Source organism: Kryptolebias marmoratus, linkage group LG22 (genome assembly GCF_001649575.2).
Source record: "Kryptolebias marmoratus isolate JLee-2015 linkage group LG22, ASM164957v2, whole genome shotgun sequence".
Taxonomy (NCBI): Eukaryota; Metazoa; Chordata; class Actinopteri; order Cyprinodontiformes; family Rivulidae; genus Kryptolebias; species Kryptolebias marmoratus.
The window spans coordinates 14,047,731-14,068,059 of NC_051451.1; the positions used below are offsets into that span (position 1 = coordinate 14,047,731).

Genomic DNA, 20,329 nt, shown 5'->3' on the forward strand with positions numbered 1-20,329 from the left:
GGTCCAGAGGACCTGACTCAACCTTGGTAGTTTTTCTACCTGGATTATTGAGCATGCATCAGGACGAGATCATGAAATGATTTTTACATTTTTGTATTTATCTTTTTAACTCCAACATTGTGAAATGTATATTCAGCTCTGGTCTAGAATGACCATTAGGAATAATTTGACTCACAATGTAAAACTCACTGTAACAGTTTGTCCAAACATACATATACGAATGTCAAAACTTTTTTTTTTTCATTTGAATAATTCTCATCTGATAATAAAAAATTATAACATTCAAATTAAAAAAATCACCACTTTAGTTTAATTAGATATTTTATACAAAGTTCACAAAAATTTTCATTAACTACTGAGTCTGTTCTGAGCCAAATAATAATAATAATAATAATAATAATAATAATAATAATAATAATAATAATAATAATAATAATAATAATAATAATATGACCATCTCTATTTATTCTGTTCATTTTTCTATTTTTCATCAGGCACGGCATAGTCGCCTTGTTGTCTACTGAAGGACCTTTCGTTACTTCAACATGGCGGCGTCCGTGCGGCTCTGCAGTGCCCTCCGGATTACAATTGGAGGTGAAGTATTTCTTTGCTTTTAAATATAGTAATGTTGCCATCACAGGTTAGTTTGTGAACTAAAATATGTTCTTTTTTGTCACAGAAATGAGTCTGTTTGTTGCCCTCATTTGTGTTTGTACCCGTTAAAGCCTGAGCTGTCACGCGCTCAGCTTTAGGGAATACAATTTACAATTTGTATTTTTTTTTTTTTTTTTTACTTTTACTGTTGACGTTAATAAATCTGCCGTAGTACATTTGTTAGATATTGTGGGTTCCGGGCATGCTTTAGTCCTCCTAATCGTTACTGTGGTTTAACCTCGATGAAGGTTTGTAAAAATCATGAATTCCTGAGTTTGAATTTATTGTTTCTCGTCGAAAATGTGCTCCAATACAAGTGTATAAATACGCATTACCGTAAAATGTTCTATATTTAAGATGTATAGGTTCTTACTCAACCTAATTTCGTTGGAATTTAGGTTGAAACATTGTTAGGATTTTAAATTACTGTGTTGTTGCCCAGCTAGGAAATCTTTATATTTTCTAATGTTTGTCAGCATTTACTTTCATATTGTTAACAGGTTGAATATTTCTTGGTTTGTTGTTGAATTTTCTTTTTTTACGTTATTGTTTATAGCAGCAATAGAACACTATAAAGTTGTAGTTTTGATACAAATGAAATGCCATTTGAGTAAAAAACAGTCATGAGTTTATACATCTGTTATAACTTTGGGTACACTTGTCTGTTTGATACCCTCTTCAGATGAAATATTTCCTTTTTCCAATTCTAATCATAAAAAGGAAGCACTTTGAAAACAAACAAACAAACAAACAAACAACCTAAACTAAAATCTGAGCCAGACTAGCTGGATAAATCCTTATTTAAGTTTGAAGCATTGCCATGCCGCTGCTATAGAGACAGGAAACAGCTTTTTCATGTTCTCATTTAGTGTCTAAAGCTAAATGGGAACATGAAAACTCACTCTAGAGATTAGGAAAGCAAAACTGAATTGAAAACAATTATAAATCTCTTTGTTGAAGGTGATTTACACAGAACAGTGTTACATTAAAATAAGTTTAACTTTTGGTCTTAATATCTACATTTATGAGTAATATGATAACAGAGTTTAAACACTTCAGAGAGAAATCACTAAAAAATGGTTGTGTTGTCTCACACTTCATTTTTTAGTTTGACAAACCTTCCCTGCACTTTGAACAACTCTTAGTTTTAGAGAAATCTCAACTTGCTCTGTCTTATCTGCTTTTAATGTTCTCCCTTTCTTCCCTTTTCTCTTTTCCATCTCTGTTGTGTACAACGTAACAGCCTAACCTGACATGTTACCGTGTTCTGAGCTGCTGAACGCAGTACACTGTGAGGACAACTGTCTTTCATGTGCCATGTCTCCTAAAGGTGCAGCATCGCTCCGCACTGTAGGGGGCGCTGTCCAGGTGTCTCTCTTGGCAAGCCGAGCCTCAGCTGCCTCTCTGCAAAGACAACCCGCATTTCAACCGATCCCACCAACAACGTGGCAGCAGAGCAGATGTAGCAGCTTCTTCAACAAGTGTAAGTCGATGATGATCATTTTCAACATCAAACAAAAATAACACAATCTAAACAGAGATCATAAAAAAATAACAGCACAACAAAAGCGATATGGCAATAAAAATAAGAAAAATGTTGATATGTCAGTAGAAGTTACAAAACTCAACATATTTAAAAAGCCTAAGTAAACAACTAAACAGAAAACAATAAAACAATACAGGAAATAAAATAAAAAATAGCAAACATGATTTTAAAAACCATGCAACAACATTTAACACATAACAACATTATAAAATCAAGAAAACATACCTGGAAAATTCAGGTTGTTGTTCTGTTTTGTTAGATGTTGTTTTGTGTCTTCATGTTTTACTGTTTTGTGTTGCAGTTCAACATATTTGTGCAAATACTGTAAAGAGAAACAGCTCAGCTGATGACTCATCTCTTTGATTAAGGTGTTTCGCTCTCATCCCAGCAGCCAGGCTGTCAAACCTCATGAGGGCTCTACAGAAAAGCGTAGAAGCATTTACGTCAGCTGATATGAATCCAATGATCAGGTTTTCCTCACACCTTTGACTGTGTACAGTTGTGTTGGTGTGCGAGGATTTTTCTCTTCAGTGAAAGCAGGTGCACGGAAGCAGAGCTTATTTGAACAACACGTCAGATTGATGACGGTGTTTAAGCAAGTTTATTCTGCGCTGTCAAAACATGTCCTTATCTCATGCCTTCTCTCTGCTTCTCACCCTGACCGCCTTCATAACGGCTCCTTGTTTTTCAGCCTTGCTCGTGCACAGGCGGAGGGAGTTAAATGCTTTGTGACTGTCAACATGTGTGACTCACAGTTTGCATTGCGATCGCACGAACACCAACAACCTGTCACGATGCACAGACTCAGATCCTCAGATCACATTTTTTCCAAGTCAATATTTCATTTTCATCACTTTCACACAGATCCTCAGACAGTAGATCATTCTGCAGATAGACTGCCAGTCTTAAACTGGGTCTGCTCTTCTTTATGTGCACTTTAGGTGAAACAGAATGTTTGTTGCCTTTTTATGCCTTTCTTAGGCACTCCTATATATCAGTGGTTGGACTTGTTTAATTTTGTCCGGCTACAGGGTCCCTACACTATAAACACTCTCAGTGTTCTCTTTAAATCTTTAAAGTCTGCTTTGCTTTGTTTTGGTTTTTAAACATATTTAAGATGCCATTTAGGCTTCTTGTCTGACATATTGCAGTGGCCGAGAATCCAGTTATGTCCTCTGGAGAAGTAAAGGATTATATATTTTTTTTCTCAGAATAATAACAATTACTCTGTTACAGCAGTGCAGGTAAACCCTCACGAGTGTAACCTTAGGTGTTCAATTAGCCTGAATCTTTAGAAAAGTGTAATTTTGAGTTGTTTTTGTTTGTTTTACATACTCACTGCAGGTTTGGCACACTCATATGAATAGAAAACCTAATCTATGCAGAATCTTGTGATGAATGTCACTCGATTCACTGTTACATTTTCTGTAAACGGCATAATTTGCATCCATATTCTAGCCAGGAAGCGAAGAACATTTAAACAAAACCAACCAATGATCTCTGAATGAGGTTAATGAAGCAATAAATGTTGCGTACTTTGCCTGACAAGGACTTATGAGTTGCAACAGCCATAAATCTTTTTTTCGGGGTGTTTGCGTTTTACACAGAGCAATAAGATACAAATCTGATTTTTATGGCTTATCGTTTGTATCTCTGTTTTGTGTTTACAGTGACGGCAAATGAGTTATGGAAAGGTGTGATGGCCGATACTGGTGCCGGAGGCAGGAAGGGCAGAGGGAAGCGATCAAAACGCAAAATGAAGAAAGACCTGAACCGAGGACAGACTATCGGAGAAGGTGAAACATCATCTGTTTCTTTCTGGATTATGTTTGTTTTGGATTATTTGGGTAAAGTTTATATTTACTATAGATTTGTTAAGTCTCACTGTCAAAGTTGGATTGCTTATTTTCTCTCTCTTATGAATTTTGTACTTTCTAGCCCTGCCTCTCAAAAGATGTCACTCGGTAGTCAAACTAATGCTAACAAGCAGTTGACAGGCACGACATACTAGAATATTCATTAACCAAGTGTTGATTAATTTATTAAACAGCTTTGCTAAAGAAGGGAATCACTCTGCCCTCTTTTATGATTTTGAGTCATTTTCTTCTCTTTTCTCTTCTTGAGCCTCACTTCCTCTGCCAGCCTTGCCTCTCTTACCTAAATATCATAATAACCAGTTTACATCTATGTTTGCTGTACGAAAGTCTTTAAATTGTATTTTTGAAATGTCTATAAAGTTGGTAATGAAGGTCTGCAGATCAAATGGGGATTTTAATGGTGCACTAGCTGAACTGATTTTTTTTTTTGTTTGTTTTTTTCTCACATGGGTGAGACACTTAGAGGAACAATAACTGAACTTCTGCTTCTGTTAGCACTTTTTATCGCCCACTGCCAAAAGTCAAAAGGTGGGCGATAATGTTTGTGTCCGTAGTGTAAAAATAAAATCTTATGAACCACTGAAACTCTCCGAAAGTAATGACAGATTGACTTTTGGAGTTGACCCAATTCAAGATGACAACAGCTAACTGATCTTAGTAAGTAGCTGAGAGTCATATTTGGTATTCGAACAAATTGTGCACGAGCTGGCGATATTACGTGACATCAGGCACGACATTATTTTTAAAACCTGACTAAAATGGCTGTAACTCGATCATTTCTTAAGTTTAAAACAGCAGCATGAAAGGTGGAAGGTGATAGGCATCCCTCTGAGGAATGTAAGGTCCTTTAATCACTTTGTTTTTGTTTTCATCCTGAAGGTCGCGGAGGTTTCCTGTGGCCTGGTCTGAATGTCCCTGTGCTGAAGAATGGTGCCGTGCAGAACATGAGCAGAAGAAGCGAAGCTGATCAACAGGAAGTCCAAGCCGAGCTCTGTAAACACAAACACAGACTTTTTTTATGCATAAACAGGCTTTAAACAAATCAGCTACAGTCAAAAATTGAACCTAGACACACTCTGCTTCTAGTACAACCAACCCACGTGACATTTTTACCCCAGCTACTGTTACTATATATCTGTATTTGTTGGTCAATAATCGGAGAGTTCAAGCAAAGCCAAGGAGAAACAGTTTAATTCAAAATAAATTACCTGTTCATGAACAACAGCAGGGGGGAAATAGGGGGCTTAATTTTGAGAAATTGAAGCATCGCTGGTGTAAGAAGCTGCCAATTTGTTTCCGCTGTGATCTCATTTGTTAACATTAATTACGTGGTTAATTGGGCAGTAACAAAGAACACATTTGACATGTTGATCTCCTCAAAGTCAGAGTTTTGTTTTTTTTTTTCTTTCTTTTCTTGTGTTGGCTTCGCCTTTTTGCAGTTCGTAATCGGGATGAGTGGGTGAAAAAGAGGAAGATGAGGCTGAAAAAAGAAAGAGGTTGGACAGGAAGCTCTTGGGGGGGCATCAGCTTGGGCCCGCCTGACCCTGGACTCAATGGAGGTAAAATGCTCCCAGTCGTCAAAATGTTTGAAAATTGCCTGCTTAATCTTGATACTGAAACTATTTTTTTTACTTTAAATTAAGCAAATAAAAAAAAAACCTGCCAAATTAGAGGAGAAAAAAAGTGCATTCTTGTCTAAATGTGGCCTGAGAGCAGCCTGAAGGACCAACAGTGAGTCTAGATTTTGACACCCAAGGCCTCAAAGCACCGCTCGCTCTCAGGCAGATAAACCGAGCGGCCCAGGAGGATGTAAGGATGACTGTAGAGATGGGAGGAAAAAAAGAGAATAATGAAGAAGTAGAAGAGTAATAGGCTCTGTGCCGCTGTGTGTGGGAGGCTAAGAGTGACGGCTCAGTATGAGAGCCGATTAGTAGCGATGAAGATGGGGCTACGACTCAAATGTCAAGTGGAGCGATTTCCTGATTTAGAAAGGAATTTCTCGCTTTTTGTGTTGATTGACATTCATGTTCATTTCTTTACCTTTTGCGTTCTCTCTGGTTCTTCACACATTTGTCTTTATCGCAGGCAAACCTAAATGGAGCGCTGTAATTATGTGGGCTTTTTAGTGATATGTAACAGCTTTTTCTTCTTTTGGTATTACGTTTTACTATATCGACTTTTTCTTCCATTTTTCCTGGTTCTATTTTGTTTTCCAAAAAAAGCCTTGAGAACCAACACAGGCACGCTGGGATACAGTAGCCGTAAAAATGTGTGCTGAATATGTATGATATAGTCATTTTTGGTAATGCACCAGGGAGAAGTCGTAATATATCGGATATGATAGAGATGCCTACATTTGAGTGCTTTTTAAAATAAATAAATAAATTCTCGTCTCCATTTTATCAGCCTGGCATTATGTAACAGAAGGTTTGATATCAGGGCTTTTGGTTGAAATTGACTGTAATGTTGTGTGTATGTGTGTGTGAAGCTCGCAGTGCGACCCCTGCCTTAGCAGCTCTGTATGACAATCACAGAGGACCACTGTGAGCTAATTCAAGCTCAGTCACTGGTGGAGCTGCTCCTGGCCTCCTGTCCCCCGCCTCATTACACGTTTAAACCTCGTTCTTTGCTGGAATTGAGTTCGTCTTGTTTACCTCGGGCTGCTGACTGATGAGAGACGAGTCTCTGTATTTACTCTTTGCTCTCTTCTTTGTTTTCTATCTCTTTTTTATTTCCCCTCTCAACGAGCTCACTTACACCTTGATATATATGTGCGTGCATTCTTTTCCCAACATTCCTTGTAGTTCACGTACACAGTCTGCCTGTTCTCACTCTCTCTCACACACACACACACACACACTCACACACACACACACACATAGGGAATAGGATGTGCAGAAAGCTGTAACTCAGCTGCTCGTCTCTGATCAGGTTGGGTTTCATACAGATGGTGGGTTAATATCCCAGCTGAGAAGTGTGTGTGTGTGTGTCTTGCCTGCATTTGAGTGTGTTTGCGTATTTGATTTTTCTCTGAGAGCCTTTGATTTCATTCCGCTTTTGTTTGTTGTTAATTGGTTTAAAGTGTGCAGGCTGCTGTTTGGCAGTAACATCCTTCAGAGGTCACTGACAACTAGAAGTGCAGACTCATTACGCTGCTGCAAGGGCTTCTGGGTATTTGTTATTCTAGCAGGAGCCTTGTCTAATCTTTTTAGACGGTGTGCAACTGTGTGCATCTGGGTCTAAATGTGTTTGGATTTTAAAGTTTCTTTCTTTTTTTTTCTTTCTGTCATCAGAAACCTACGAGGGCTTTGATTCTCGAGTCATTGAGGTGAGTCTTTTTCTGTTTATGTGACTAATTAAACTCATAAACTCATTAGATACACACATACACACATTTATAGAAACTTTAGTAGATGTTTAACAATTAAACCTAGAAAAAAATAATAACTAAATATTCTTTTAGCTTTGATTTAAAGAGAAATTAAGTCCATTCTCTGAGTCTCATTGCCATTTGTGAGATCAGTGTAACAAAACCTGTTGAAGTTTTGCTGTTTACAAGTTAGCATACAGCTTCTAAGTTAATAATTTGTTTTGCAGTAAGCCTCAATTTGTTCTTGGAATTTATTAGTTAAAAAAAACAACAAATAAATATAGATGGAAAGAAAAAATGCGCAGGAACCACCAGCTGCGTGCATATTTTTGTGATGCTTTTGTAACTATTTATAATTAAACAGAACAGTGGGCATAAGATACTGTTTCCAAGAATCTCAAAGAAGTAAAAAAAAAAAACAAAAAAACTAATTTTGATTTAAAGCTTTTCAAGTAGTTGATGGAAGCAAAGAAAATGGGGAAACTTGAAAGCTTGACAACCAAAAAGCTTATCTATACATTCTCTCTAAACCATTGAGTTAACATTGTTCATAGTCAACACTTAGCTGCTTATCAGAGTTTATTTATTATAGAGTTTTTTTGTAGTGTTTTATTGGAAGGACACAGCTTTTAATAAATTTATAATAATATAACGTGAGAGATATGTTTTCTTTTGATCATTCAGAGGGAAAATGTACAAAATAAAACCCAAACTGGTTGAGCTGGCAGCCTCGAGCGTTTGTCCTGTTGATTCTGCACGTTTAATTGAAAAGCTCTGAAGACAAAGCTGCTTTGCGTATCTGTGTGATTAAGATCAGCTCGGCGTGGACAGTTCATTTAAAGCCTTTGTCATACCAGATCTCACCTTAATTCAATTAGCACTAATGAGGCCTAGTGAACTAATGGGACTCTTGCCACGAGGTTACATGCACACGAATGTACACACAGAACAACCAAGTAATTCTGTGTCTCCCCCTCTCTCTCACACATTATTATGCAATAAGATCAGTAGGCAATACTCTGTACATTATTCACAGACAGTAGAGGGTTGGCTTCATTTAACTCCAGTTTATCTTCACCTGACTTTTTGATTTCATGCTTGTGCCTCTTGTGTGCCTTTCTTCTTCTCGATGATCCTTCCGAACTATCCTTTTGACATGTTTTTTTTATTTTTCTGCCCATAAACACATCATATTAGATTGTGGGTGCGTATGTGCGTGTTACATTGATAGTCTTCCCCAGCCCCTCTGCCTGCATTAATAAGGATGGTGTCACAGACATTAGACTTCCCCTTGGAAGCCGACAGACACTTTTATGGTGCCATCGCTTTCTATAAATACACCCTCTGTAGATGTGTGTGTGTGTGTGTGTGTGTGTGTGTACCACTATAAATTCAAGCCTAATGAAATGGAAGAGGCTTACTGGAATAAAAGGCTCGTCTCCCAAGGACGATGAGGCTGCATTAGTGAACACATCCAATGGGAGGGAAGGAGGAGGAACGACTGAGGTGGAACAAAATTTGTGAAAGATGGCATCAAAATATGCTAATGACAACAAAGAAGTGTTAGAAACTACAGGGATTCTGCAAACCTGTTGTTTATTTTCACTTCAAAAATGAAAAATGACAATGTAAATTATTTATGTATGAACTGAACACAAATAACCAGTTCATACAAAATTAATGGGGAAAGAATGATAGATTTGACTTTTGCCAATAAGTGTGTTTAATGGTTGACTATAGCTTTCATAGCGCTTGCTTTCCCCTTTTTTCCCCAAACCCTCTTCTACCTGCTGACATCTTGAAGTCTTGTAGGGTATTGTTCAGTTTAGATTTAGTTCCACCCAAAACTTGTGGAGTAGCTGCTGGTAATATATTTTGGTTCAGATTTTTAATTGGCATTCATAGGAACAAAACACACACTAATTTTCATTAAAACCCTTTTGAGACGTTTCAAGGAACCCAGTAACACCTGTGAACATCTGGCTTTCGAGTGCAGTTGAGAAATGTTTTTTTTGTGTGTGTGTGTCTGAATACTCTGTTGGGGTTGTTGACATTCATTGGAGCTTGTTCTTATCAGCATTAATAAAAACACTACCAGGTACACGGGCTAGTTTTCGACAAGTGCTGCACAGCAGAGGGTCCACGCGCCGTGCACAGAACCCTGCGCGACGCTATAAAGCCTGACTATAACTGAGCCTTAATGCTGCAAGCGGTGCAGCTTTGTAGTTTACCAAAGTCGTACTAAAACAGTACGACTTCTTGCATATATAAGGTGCTCTGGATTATAAGGCGCGCTGTTGTTTTTTTGAGAAAATTGAAGGCTTTTAGATGCGCCTTATAGTCCGGAAAATACGGTATACTTTTACAAAGAGCTGAAAATTAGAAAATGGGATGACTGAGAGAGGAAGTAACATTTAAAGGAAAAAAAAAAGTGCAGAGTTACAGAGAAGTGATGTGCATGGCCTCCCTCCAGGTACGGCAGCCACTTGGACAGGTTTCAGTGATTTCATTATCAGCTGCAGAGCGTTGTCAGTGACAGAACGCGCTTTTTTTTCCTCTTCTTTCCTAAAGTCAACAACCTTGAAAGTTTTTTTTTTTTTTTTTGCAAGCAAACAGCTGATTTAAAAAAAACCTAAGCAAAGGATGGATGAAATTCAAAGAAAAGATTCGCTGACAATAAAGCAAATACCTGAATTTGTTTTATGAATATGTAGTTGTTCGAATCGGCTTCAGTTTTGCGACGTGCAATTTGTTGTGTAGCGTTCAGCAACTTTGAATATTAGAAAAATGCTGGGTTATTATGTAGATTTAAAATGAGAGAACTTCATAAAGAGTCTGGCTGTGTAAACCCTAATGAAAGAACAAACGGGAATTAGATCCTCATTTACATTTACACAAAACACAGCGATGCAAATGTAAACAGAACACAGCTGTGATACTCTAATAAATAAAGCAGGAAAATGTTTTAGTGTTCAGTCTGTTATTAGCGCAGATTAAATAATGAAACACATTGAGTATTTTAGCTATGAAGGAGCAGGTAACCTCATTAAACTATTCAGTTGTTTTTACAGAAGCAAGAAAATCTCAAATTTGAGTTTAAGAGAACGCGTTGCTACAGTGGGGCAACAGTCTTTATATATGGCTGGGTTTTGGGTTTTTTTTACGCTCTTTGCGGCGAAAACTTCTCCCCTGCACAGCAGCAAATAGACAGCTACAGACAGGAAGACACGAAGCAACAGACTGAGAAAATAATGGATTAAACGTGAGTGAGCACAAGCTAGAAACATCCTCCCACTGCCGTTCTGTCGCTCATCCAACGAGAGAGAGGGAAAAAAAAAAAAACTTGGCCCATCTGCTCGGCTGCGAACGCTCCGCCGAAGCTGCTGCGTTCTCACCTAACACGGCGAACGCTGCCAGGAGCTCACCATCATCAGAGGCGCCAGCTATAGTAGCCACAAGCAACACAGAAACATGAGAAGAAATAATTTGGTGGATTTACCAAAAAGAAAATGTCTGGAATGCCATCTGTGTGGAATATTTAATATTTCCTTATCAGTCACAAAACAAACTTGACTACAGGGAAGAAGATGGGGCAGATTATTTTCTTTTCAAAACACACTGATGTTTTTTTTTTCATATATATTACTGTCAATGTTTTCAACTAAATCATCAAAATGCACGTTTATCGAAAGACCCAAAGGTGGAGATTGTATAGATTTGTAGAAAATCTAATGTTTGAAAGCATTTATTGAGAGATGGGGTCTGATATTAGCCTCCTGTAGGTTTGTTGTTTCAGTGTTTTCCTGTATTGCTTCTACCCTGACCCCAATCCTTCTGCAATGGACCCCACCCCCCTCCCACCCACCCGGTCAAATCATAAATCCTGTACCGAAATGTGCGCGTTACATAACTCGTGAAGCTGAAGGCAAAGCTGAACTTTGAAGGTTCAACTCTGCCCTGTCACTTGTGCTCTCTGCCGGGCGATGAAAGCGCCAAAGCAGCTCACGAGCCGAGGCCCAGACAAGTCCTCGAAAAATCACTAAGGCTCTGCGTTCGAGCCGCACAGACACAAGCCATTAGAGATGCATAGGAGCCGGTTTTTTGACAGATTTTGAAAAATATGTCACTTTTGCACAACATGCCATAAAGGAAAACAAGTTAGATGAATGTACTTCCTCACTGAACTTCAGACAGCAGTGAGCTTCTCAGCTGCAAACATTGAGATGATGACTATCTGCACCGAGAGATGATAAATGTTTAAAAGTTCGGTTTTCTTTGATGCTTATGTGTTAAGTACCCAACCACTGCTTAAAATTAATGTTGGAGTTTTTTATCTCCCACGGCCGAAAGGGAAAAGGTGGGCGACAATGTTTTTGTCTGTAACTGTGTATGTGATATGTGTCCGCATGGTGGTCTGTTACTAAAATACCTCATGAACCCCTGGACAGATTGTAACAAAAGTGTCAGAAGATAATCATTGGACGTGCATTTACAGCTCATACTCATTAAGCATGTCTCGCTAGATTACATGAAGTCTGTCATGATGTTATGTTCAAGGTTTGACCAAAAAAGCGATAACTCTTATCATTTCTCAACATAAAATAATCCTAATCTAAAACCCTGGCATGAAAGGCAGTGGGTGATATGCATTCCTTCATTCTGGTCTTTTAATTTTTTTTATTTTGTCAGAGGCCAACCAGACATATGTTGAAGATGTTTTGTTTTTATAACAACAAATGAGACGCAAATTTGTTCGATTTAAAGGTAAAACTATTGTGAGTTCATCGAACATTCAACTGAGTAAATAGAAAGTCAGAACCATTATTCCACATGAGCCAGGACGAGGCAGGCTGCACCACATTTAAACAGTGACATTACAAACATTTAAACCAGAGTTGAGCTGTCAACACAAAGAAAAATCTTTAAAAAAAAAACAAACATTTCTTTCTTCATTAACTCAGACTCTATTGTGTGTATCCTCTGTGTGTGGGTTCGATTAGTGCCTTGTAATCAATGTTAAAGACAGCCAGACTCAATATTTGTTACCTTAAATCTGTTTAAGACTTAAGCCTCCACTGATCAATATTTTTTTAGCAAGCAGCTGATCGATAAAAAGGCTTGCTTGTGGCGTTGCAGAGTGAATTATCACCCTCTAGCTCTAAAGAGTGGTTTAGTATCTTCTACCTGATTCTTTTGTCTTCGTAGCTACTCTTTGTTGTAGCGGACACTCGTTTTGAGCAAACTTACAGTAGGTCACTAAGGTAGAACTAAGGATTGGCAGTGATTTTTGAATTTGCAAATCTAGTTAAAATAGGTCAATTTGAAGAATTAATACAACGATAATGACCTTTTTTTTTAACCCTGGCACCTGGTAGTGACACACTAAGTTGTTCCCGAATGGTGCCTTTTTCAGTCGGGGTGCATTTTTCTACACAACACCTACTGCTTAGAGCAACCCGGCATCTTTCAGCCATTGTAGTTTGTGTTGAAAGGATTATAAAGTGGAAACTATGGTGACTGGTAAACTCAGCTTGACCAAAGACTGGATATTATAATACTGGACCCAGCATGGGTTCCCATAAGTTGAAGCCAGAAGGGGACCAGGGTCTCCATTGGTTGGTCCCAGTACAAGTTTTAGGTCCAACCCGTCCATGTAAAGGAACAGAGCTTAACCCTTTAACAACAAGAAAAGAAAGAAAGAACACTTTTAGCTGTAATTAGTTGTTTCATTCCTGAAAGAAAGGTCATGTAACACCATCACTATGTGCGGGGAGTGGGTAGGTGGGACTTAAATTCTCACATTCCTTGTGCGCAGACTCTGTAAAATACAACATAAACCTGGTCCTGCTGGCTTCCAACAACCAGAGAAGGCAGGGACATTTGGTCTAATGTTACAATAGATGTCTATGCACTTTATTTTTAATTTTAGAATGCTTGCATTCACCTCCATGTTTGAAGCATTAAACCAGTGAAAACAAAAGGTTGAAGGGGTGTCGAAGATTCAAAGAAAAATCTTGGAATTACCGACAAATTCGAAGAGTGTTTTTCCTTAAAATGCCAATCCTCATAAAGAACCACTTTTTAGTTTTTCTTGCACTCAATGAAGAAGACCTCACGAAGGTCACAAAACACTGGACTTGAGACAATCACTCCCCCAGATTTGCTGGTTGTGCGAACAGGTAAAAGTTTGTGTCCGCCTTTTCTGGGTCACAGGGCATCAAGTGTGCAATTATTCAGCTTTACATATTACTAACTTCTAAAAGAACATGACTGACAAGTCTGACAAAAGAAATCCTTCCATCAGTGCTGTAATCGTTTTAATGAACTCGGTGTAATGGGCTCATCTGTTTTCTGTATCGTTGTGACACGGAGCAGCTCTCTTGGCTTGGTGGTGAATTAATCTACCAACTCATCTTCTCAGTCTGTGTGTCAGCATCGGGGTGTGGATTTTGTCTCGTTTCACATGATGCTTATTTTTGGGGGGGAGTCAGCAGCTTGCTCATCTGTCATCACAGTCATGTTCACACACTCCACTCTCTTTTTCACCACACACACACACACACACACACACATATAATTGCATGTTCAGTTTACTCCGTTTGAAGTTACCCATCATCACCTCCGAGGCACACGCACTCAGCGGCACCATAACCTCCGCTTGCTCTTCTGTTTTCTTCGCTTCCTCTGCTCATCCTTGTTGTGTTGCTGTTTCTACTCTTTCCCTGCAACGCCGTGTTTGTCCACTTAATCGGATTAGCACCTCTCCTCCAAGCTGCTTCATGTGCAAAGAGGCGTTGTAAGCTTTTTTACTTCTGCCCTCTGATGTCTTCCTTTTCCTTTTTGCTTTTCCTTTTCTCCACCACTCCTGTAAATCTGCTTTTTTTTTTTTCCTTCCAGCTCACCTGCTTCCTACTTTACTGTCTTTACGCCTCCTTTTTTTTATTCTGTTTTGTCTTCTACTCATCTGCTGGGTTTTTTTCTCGCTCTTGCTCCTCTCGTATCTCTCTGGTGTATCCATGCTGCCCCCTGGTGTTTGGATGTCGTATTGCAGGAAGTCGATCGATCCTTGCGTTTACACGGGGGATGAGAGAGTGTGTGTTGAGTGAGTGTGAAAGAAATCACTATGTGCTTTGTCTACAAACTCATAATTGAACAATTAAGGCCACACACACAGTTGTTAGTTAGGAATCAGACTTTATTGATCGAAATGACAATTGTTAAATTGCCCAAATAAAAGAAAACTGACAAGCTGATAAAACGTGTATTTTTATGCTTTTTTTAATGGAAAGTTGCATAATTAAGTATAATTCTCTTATCAGTGGAGCTTAAACTATAATTGCAAGAGCAAATAGGGGTCATTGCAACCTTTAAGCAAGTAATTCATAAAAGACAAACACATTTAACTATTAACAACATTTTCTTTATTCAAATGTCAAATTCAGAGTGTTTAAAAAATAATACAAGGTCGTGTAACATAGTTTACTTGTCACAAATGTTTTGAAAATGTGTTGGCATTAAATTTAACTTATACTTTTTGGTGACACTGTAGAATTTTTATTTAAAACTAGCTTTAACCTTTCTTTCTGCATTATGCATGCTGTTTCATGTCTTTTAACAGATGAAGAGTGTATTCACCATGACTGCCAAAGAGGGCAGGAAGAGGTCCATCAGCTGTTTGGTCGCCGTTGGAAACGGCAATGGAGCTGCAGGTTTGAATCTTTCTAAAAGATAAACAAAGTTTCCTGACGCAACTTTAAAGCAATGATCTCAGGAATGAAACACAGGTTTTACAAATTTAAAAAAATTGGTTTAACACTTGAGTCAGCAGTAAAAAAATATTAATTATAAATCATGATTTAAATTCTATTTGAATCCCACAAACCTGGCCCAGAATTGGAATAGGTTATTTTTTTGGTCGAGGTTGTTTTAGCTGTTAGCTTCCGGAGATTTGCAATTATGACACTCTTGAGGGGTGAGTGGCTTACAGAAAAGGAAACTTTTCACACGTTTTACAAGGTGCTACCTTCAGTCTTCTATGCCTTGCTTTGTTTAAAACACCATCATTGCTCACTTGCTGAAAAGCCTAAAACGGTAGGTTTAACATCACAGAAAGATGCCATTTTTGAGTAGTGTTGGATCATTGACAAGGAATTTTACAAACTGAAACTGTTTGTGACGATTATACGTTTATCCATGTAATGACTTCTTTCTCTGGTTTTAAAGACGTTTAGTACCTTCGATCTAAATAAGACTTTTGGATGAGAGGAACAATGATTTCTAAATGCACTCTCCTCCCTCCCTCTAGGCTTTGCTTTGGGTAAAGCAGCAGACAGATTCACAGCTCTGAGAAAGGTAAAAGCACAAATCACAACTTGCTTTTTTGTCAACAGGTTGAAAGCTTAAATATTTTGTGTTTTGCATTTTTAATAGAGCAAAGTAAATCAGCGATGAACTGTTGTTTGGAGGTGGCCTTCGTGTGGCCTTCACCTCGACTGTTATTACTGTTGTTACATAAACAAAATAAAATTCTAAAGCAGTTTTTTGTGTTTATCATGCATCTGTTATGTGCAGGCCAAGAACCGAGCCATCCACTATTTGTACTACATCGAGCGGTACAACAACCACACTGGTAAGTTTCTCATCTGGTCATCCTTCCTGTTTGGTTCTGAGTTATATCCTGCCACCTCAAGACTTTTTGTATGTTTCTCTCACTTTTGAGAGGCTCGCTCCTTTTCAACCTTTATGGCCTCCCTTGTATCACCTGCTCATATTCACACAGGTGACACGATCTAAGAAAATGTCTTTGTGAGAAAATGAATCGGAGTCAAAAATGTGCTGCTTGTACTTTCTTATCGTAAAGCTCCATTTGGCTTCTTGTGCCGCTGCCGGAGAGCAGCTTCAGAAAGATTAATGTGTGTGAGTCATCAGCCTCCACCGCGCCCACCGGAGGAGAAAGTTAGTTTCCTGATTTGGCCCGAAACCAGATGAGAAGTGTGTGTGTGTGTGTGTGTGGATCTGTATCTCCACCCAGCTGGAGCTCAGAGCTCAAGTGTTATATTTGCTTTTTGCAGGTTCAGCTCTTTCTGTGGCTCCATCTGCAACCTGAATGTGTGATTGGCTGGTTTTTTTTTTTGTTCTTTTTTTTTTTTTTAATCTCTTTGCTTCAGTTTCACAATCATATTAAATTCACAGATGTGTCGTAAATTTCGTTTGCCTTTTTCACATTCGTAGCTCNTTTTACAGCTAAAAGCAGCTTTAAATGACTACTTTGTTGTTGTTGTTTTTTTTTTGCTTTTCACACATATATTTGTGGAAAAAAAATACTGTCATTTCTTTATTTTTTATTTTTTGGTTCACTGTCACAATCCCTCCCACCTTTTTTTTTTTTTGTTCTTTTTTTTTTTTTAATCTCTTTGCTTCAGTTTCACAATCATATTAAATTCACAGATGTGTCGTAAATTTCGTTTGCCTTTTTCACATTCGTAGCTCTTTCACTGAAGTTAATTTCCCTACAATTTACCCCAACTTTTAAGTTTTAAAATCCATGACGTAACTTCAAAATTATTATTTTTTTATCTTGAGAATCGTTTTGTTAAAAAACGAATAAGGCCTAGCATTTCTTGAAGGAATGCATATCACCCGCCACCCTTCATGTTATGTTTCAGACAAAGACTTGGAGCCATTTTGGGCAAATCTTGAAATTAACTTTTTTATTTTATTTTACTGTGGTAGCATCTTATGTGTTGGCTTTAAAGGTTAATCAGTTATAGATGTACATCCAGTGATTAGTTCCTAAAAGTTTGTCCAGTGGTTCATGAAATATTTTGGTCGCAGACACAGGCTAAAACATTATTTCCCTCCTCTGCCCTTCTGCAGCGGGCAATAACAGTACGAAGTGTGACTGAATGAAATAAATTGAAACATGGCCGTGTTTGGCTTCGAGGGAAGATCACCCAAACGAACAACTTCCAAACTAATCTTTCTGAGTTTGTATGTTTTTATTTCAGTTTTTAATTACTGAGTTATCAAACGGTTCTCGTCTGAGCTCTGACTTTGTCACTCTTGTCAGATGAAGTTGGACCTCCCGCGGTTCTGACAAATGTTCAGTTCCCGCGGGTGAATGAGTCATCTTACCGAGCGTGTATCTGAGATCAATCCGATTTATTTTTATGTCTTCACTCAGCTGCGTGGATCTTCTGAACACTAAATATTCTTTTTCAAAAACTTAATTTCCTCTTCTTCACACGTTCCTCTCATCCCAAGCTTCCTCCTCTGCATTATTCCAACGTTCTGGTATAAAGTCTGGTTAGTTTAATTGCACTAGATGTGGAAAGGCTGCGTGGACAGCAGCAAGCGAGACGTTTGAAAGTGCCCGTGACACCAGAACAGGATTTTATTCTGAAGCCACGGAGCTGGCAGCACCGAGAGGCTGCGTTTGTCTGAATAACTAATCAGCCACAGCTGCTGCAGTGAGCAGGAGACGCTCGCATGTGGAGACACATCTGGCTGGCAGGTAGAGAAACACGAGACCTGAGGTGAAAAGCGTGCGTACCAAAACACGACTTCCTCAAACTGAAAACGGCCCAAACACGTGAAGCCGCTTCGACGTTTCGGGCTCATTTTGTGGTGTTTTCTCGGCGTGTCATCTTTCTTTCATCTGTTTTTCTGCTCTGCGGGCTGCGAGTCTAACGCAGCTGTCGTTCCCTTCTGCCAACAGTTTTTCACGACTTCGAGTCCAGGTTCAAGAGGACGACGCTGCGTATTAAGAAGCAAAACGAGGGTGAGTTTCTCTGTGTCACAAAGGTTAGTTTGGTACCAGATGCTTCCCGTGTTTTCTTGTGTTAAGGAGCGTTCGCGTATTTTTATGTGCGGCACCAGAAAGTGGAACTATAAAACCTCATGTATTTGAGTCGGGCCTACGTGTCTCTGCAGGCTACGGTCTGAGGTGCCACCGGGCGGTCATCACCTTGTGCAAGCTGGTCGGCATAAAGGACATGTACTGCAAAATCGAGGGATCAACTAATCTTCTCAACATCACTCGGGCCTTCTTCACTGGATTGACCGGTCAGGTGAGAGCATGCTGGGCTGCTGGGAAGGGATTACAGAGTGTAAATTCTCTTTTTCGAAACTTTTCACCGTAAAGTTGAGCATTTTGTCATCCTGCCTCAGTTGTTGGCTGCATTTATGTCCATCTCAGCAACTTTACCACCAGACTGAACTTGTTTCTCTGAGAAATATCTGATTAATGCAGAACAGCATGCACCAGCAGCTGATAGATTGCATAATTCTCCAGCTGCCTCCAGCATCTGAAAACCGATCTGATTATTGTTGTCACTATGGGGAACACAGTTTAATAGTTATATCTCATCCAGTGGAGCTACAGTTTAAGGGAAAGGGAAAATTAATGTTCCAGGAATTTATTTTCACTGGGAAGTCGCCCAAAGATGATTGTTCGTACGGAAAGTGACATCTTAACGAGAGGGAGAGAGGCAGACATCAGCTGCGTTTTCATTTTTGTTGAGCTATCCAGTGACAGCATAAAGTGTGTGTGTGTGTGAAAGAGAGAGAGAGCAATATAATCAGTTTCTGAAAGTGATTGAATTTTTCTGACAGAGTCAGGTTTTAATGTGGCAGATGTTAAGGGCAAGCAAATCGTTTTTATGAGCACTAATGATTGTCCAGTTATGGGCATCAAATAAAAGAAAATGAGTTAAAATACACGAAAAAGACTGAAACAACAGCTAAGGAGTACATTTGTGTTAATTTATCAATTTGAAAGCACTGTTTCACCCTTTTATTACTTGAGCCTGATTCCCTTGGCTGAGTATTAAACCTAAAGTATTTTTCCCCTCACCTTTTGTGTGTTTATCCACCATCAGACAGTAGTAAAAAAAAAAACATCTCAGACTTTCCTTCTCACCACCTGTTGTTCGGCCTGCCTGCAGGAAACTTATCAGAACCTGGCCGACAGGAAGCAGCTCCACGTCGTGGAGTTCCATGAGCACCAAGGCCCGCTGCCCACCGTGGTGGCGAGTCCGAAGGGCGGAGTGCGTCCCAACCCGGAGCCCGTGGACGACATCCCCAACACCAAGCTGCACTGGGACGACGTTCGAGCCGTGCAGGGAAATAAACGCTCCAAATGGGCAGGTGTCAAACGCACCATCTGGTAGGCAGGCAGACAGCAGGACTGAAGACTGTCGGTCATGTTTGAAGTGCATGTTGAGCTTCTTTTCTTTTTTTTGTTCTAGTTTCCCACATACAGTGGATCACTTCACATATGCCAGAAGGATTTTCTAACTGTGAACTAAAGTTAATACATGTTTCTCAGAATAACCACATCTCATTTGACAGCAAATACAATCTAAAAAGGTCAATAATCTCTGAAAATCCTTTACTTCCTGGTCTGTCATCAAGTAAAAATTTTTTGTATCAATGAAATAAAGTATTCAGGTAAAATAATCTTCTACCTTTCTGCCTCTCGTTAATTAAATTCTGCCTCTGATATGAACTCCTATAACAAACAAGTTTAATTTATGCCACTGGTCTTCATCTGCCACTTTGTCATTTATCAGTTTGAAACATTTAGAAAACTAAAATCTAGTGATTATTGTTTTTTACAAAAAAGCAACATGGTTTTTACTGAGAGCACAACAGTTAAAACAAAGATCAAAATAAATGTAGGGATACATTTTAAACCCAGTTAGTGAATCAAATAAACCATTTCCTCCTGTAATTAGATGATGCCACACTGGAAGCTCAGATCTTAAGAGTTTTTAGAATAAAGTGACTAGACTTCTTATGTTTGTGGCAAACATCCCCCTCAAAAATTTGAGCACCACAGGAACAAAAATGCTGGTGGTCCAAACCGCTCACTCGCCTGAC

The 20,329-nt window shown here is 38.9% G+C and overlaps 1 protein-coding gene across 1 annotated transcript; it reads left to right on the forward strand.

Moving 5' to 3' along the window:
- Positions 1-505: 505 nt before the first annotated feature.
- mrps5 (mitochondrial ribosomal protein S5) lies at positions 506-19,907 on the forward strand. The gene is made up of 12 exons (XM_017432493.3): positions 506-594; positions 1,985-2,137; positions 3,871-3,996; positions 4,957-5,070; positions 5,517-5,636; positions 7,371-7,405; positions 15,066-15,156; positions 15,753-15,799; positions 16,019-16,076; positions 18,165-18,227; positions 18,380-18,516; positions 19,393-19,907. The coding sequence occupies exons 1-12, from the start codon at positions 546-548 to the stop codon at positions 19,615-19,617; spliced, it is 1,218 nt and encodes a 405-aa protein (XP_017287982.1). The 5' UTR covers positions 506-545; the 3' UTR covers positions 19,618-19,907.
- Positions 19,908-20,329: the final 422 nt, after the last annotated feature.

What these genes read in the sequence shown, in the direction of transcription:
- mrps5 (XM_017432493.3), top strand. Translation starts at nt 546, where the DNA reads ATGGCGGCGTCCGTGCGGCTCTGCAGTGCCCTCCGGATTACAATTGGA. An exon ending in AGGACAGACTATCGGAGAAG is followed by an intron (nt 3,997 to 4,956) that starts GTGAAACATCAT and finishes TTCATCCTGAAG; the next exon opens with GTCGCGGAGGTTTCCTGTGG. An exon ending in TGACCCTGGACTCAATGGAG is followed by an intron (nt 5,637 to 7,370) that starts GTAAAATGCTCC and finishes TTCTGTCATCAG; the next exon opens with AAACCTACGAGGGCTTTGAT.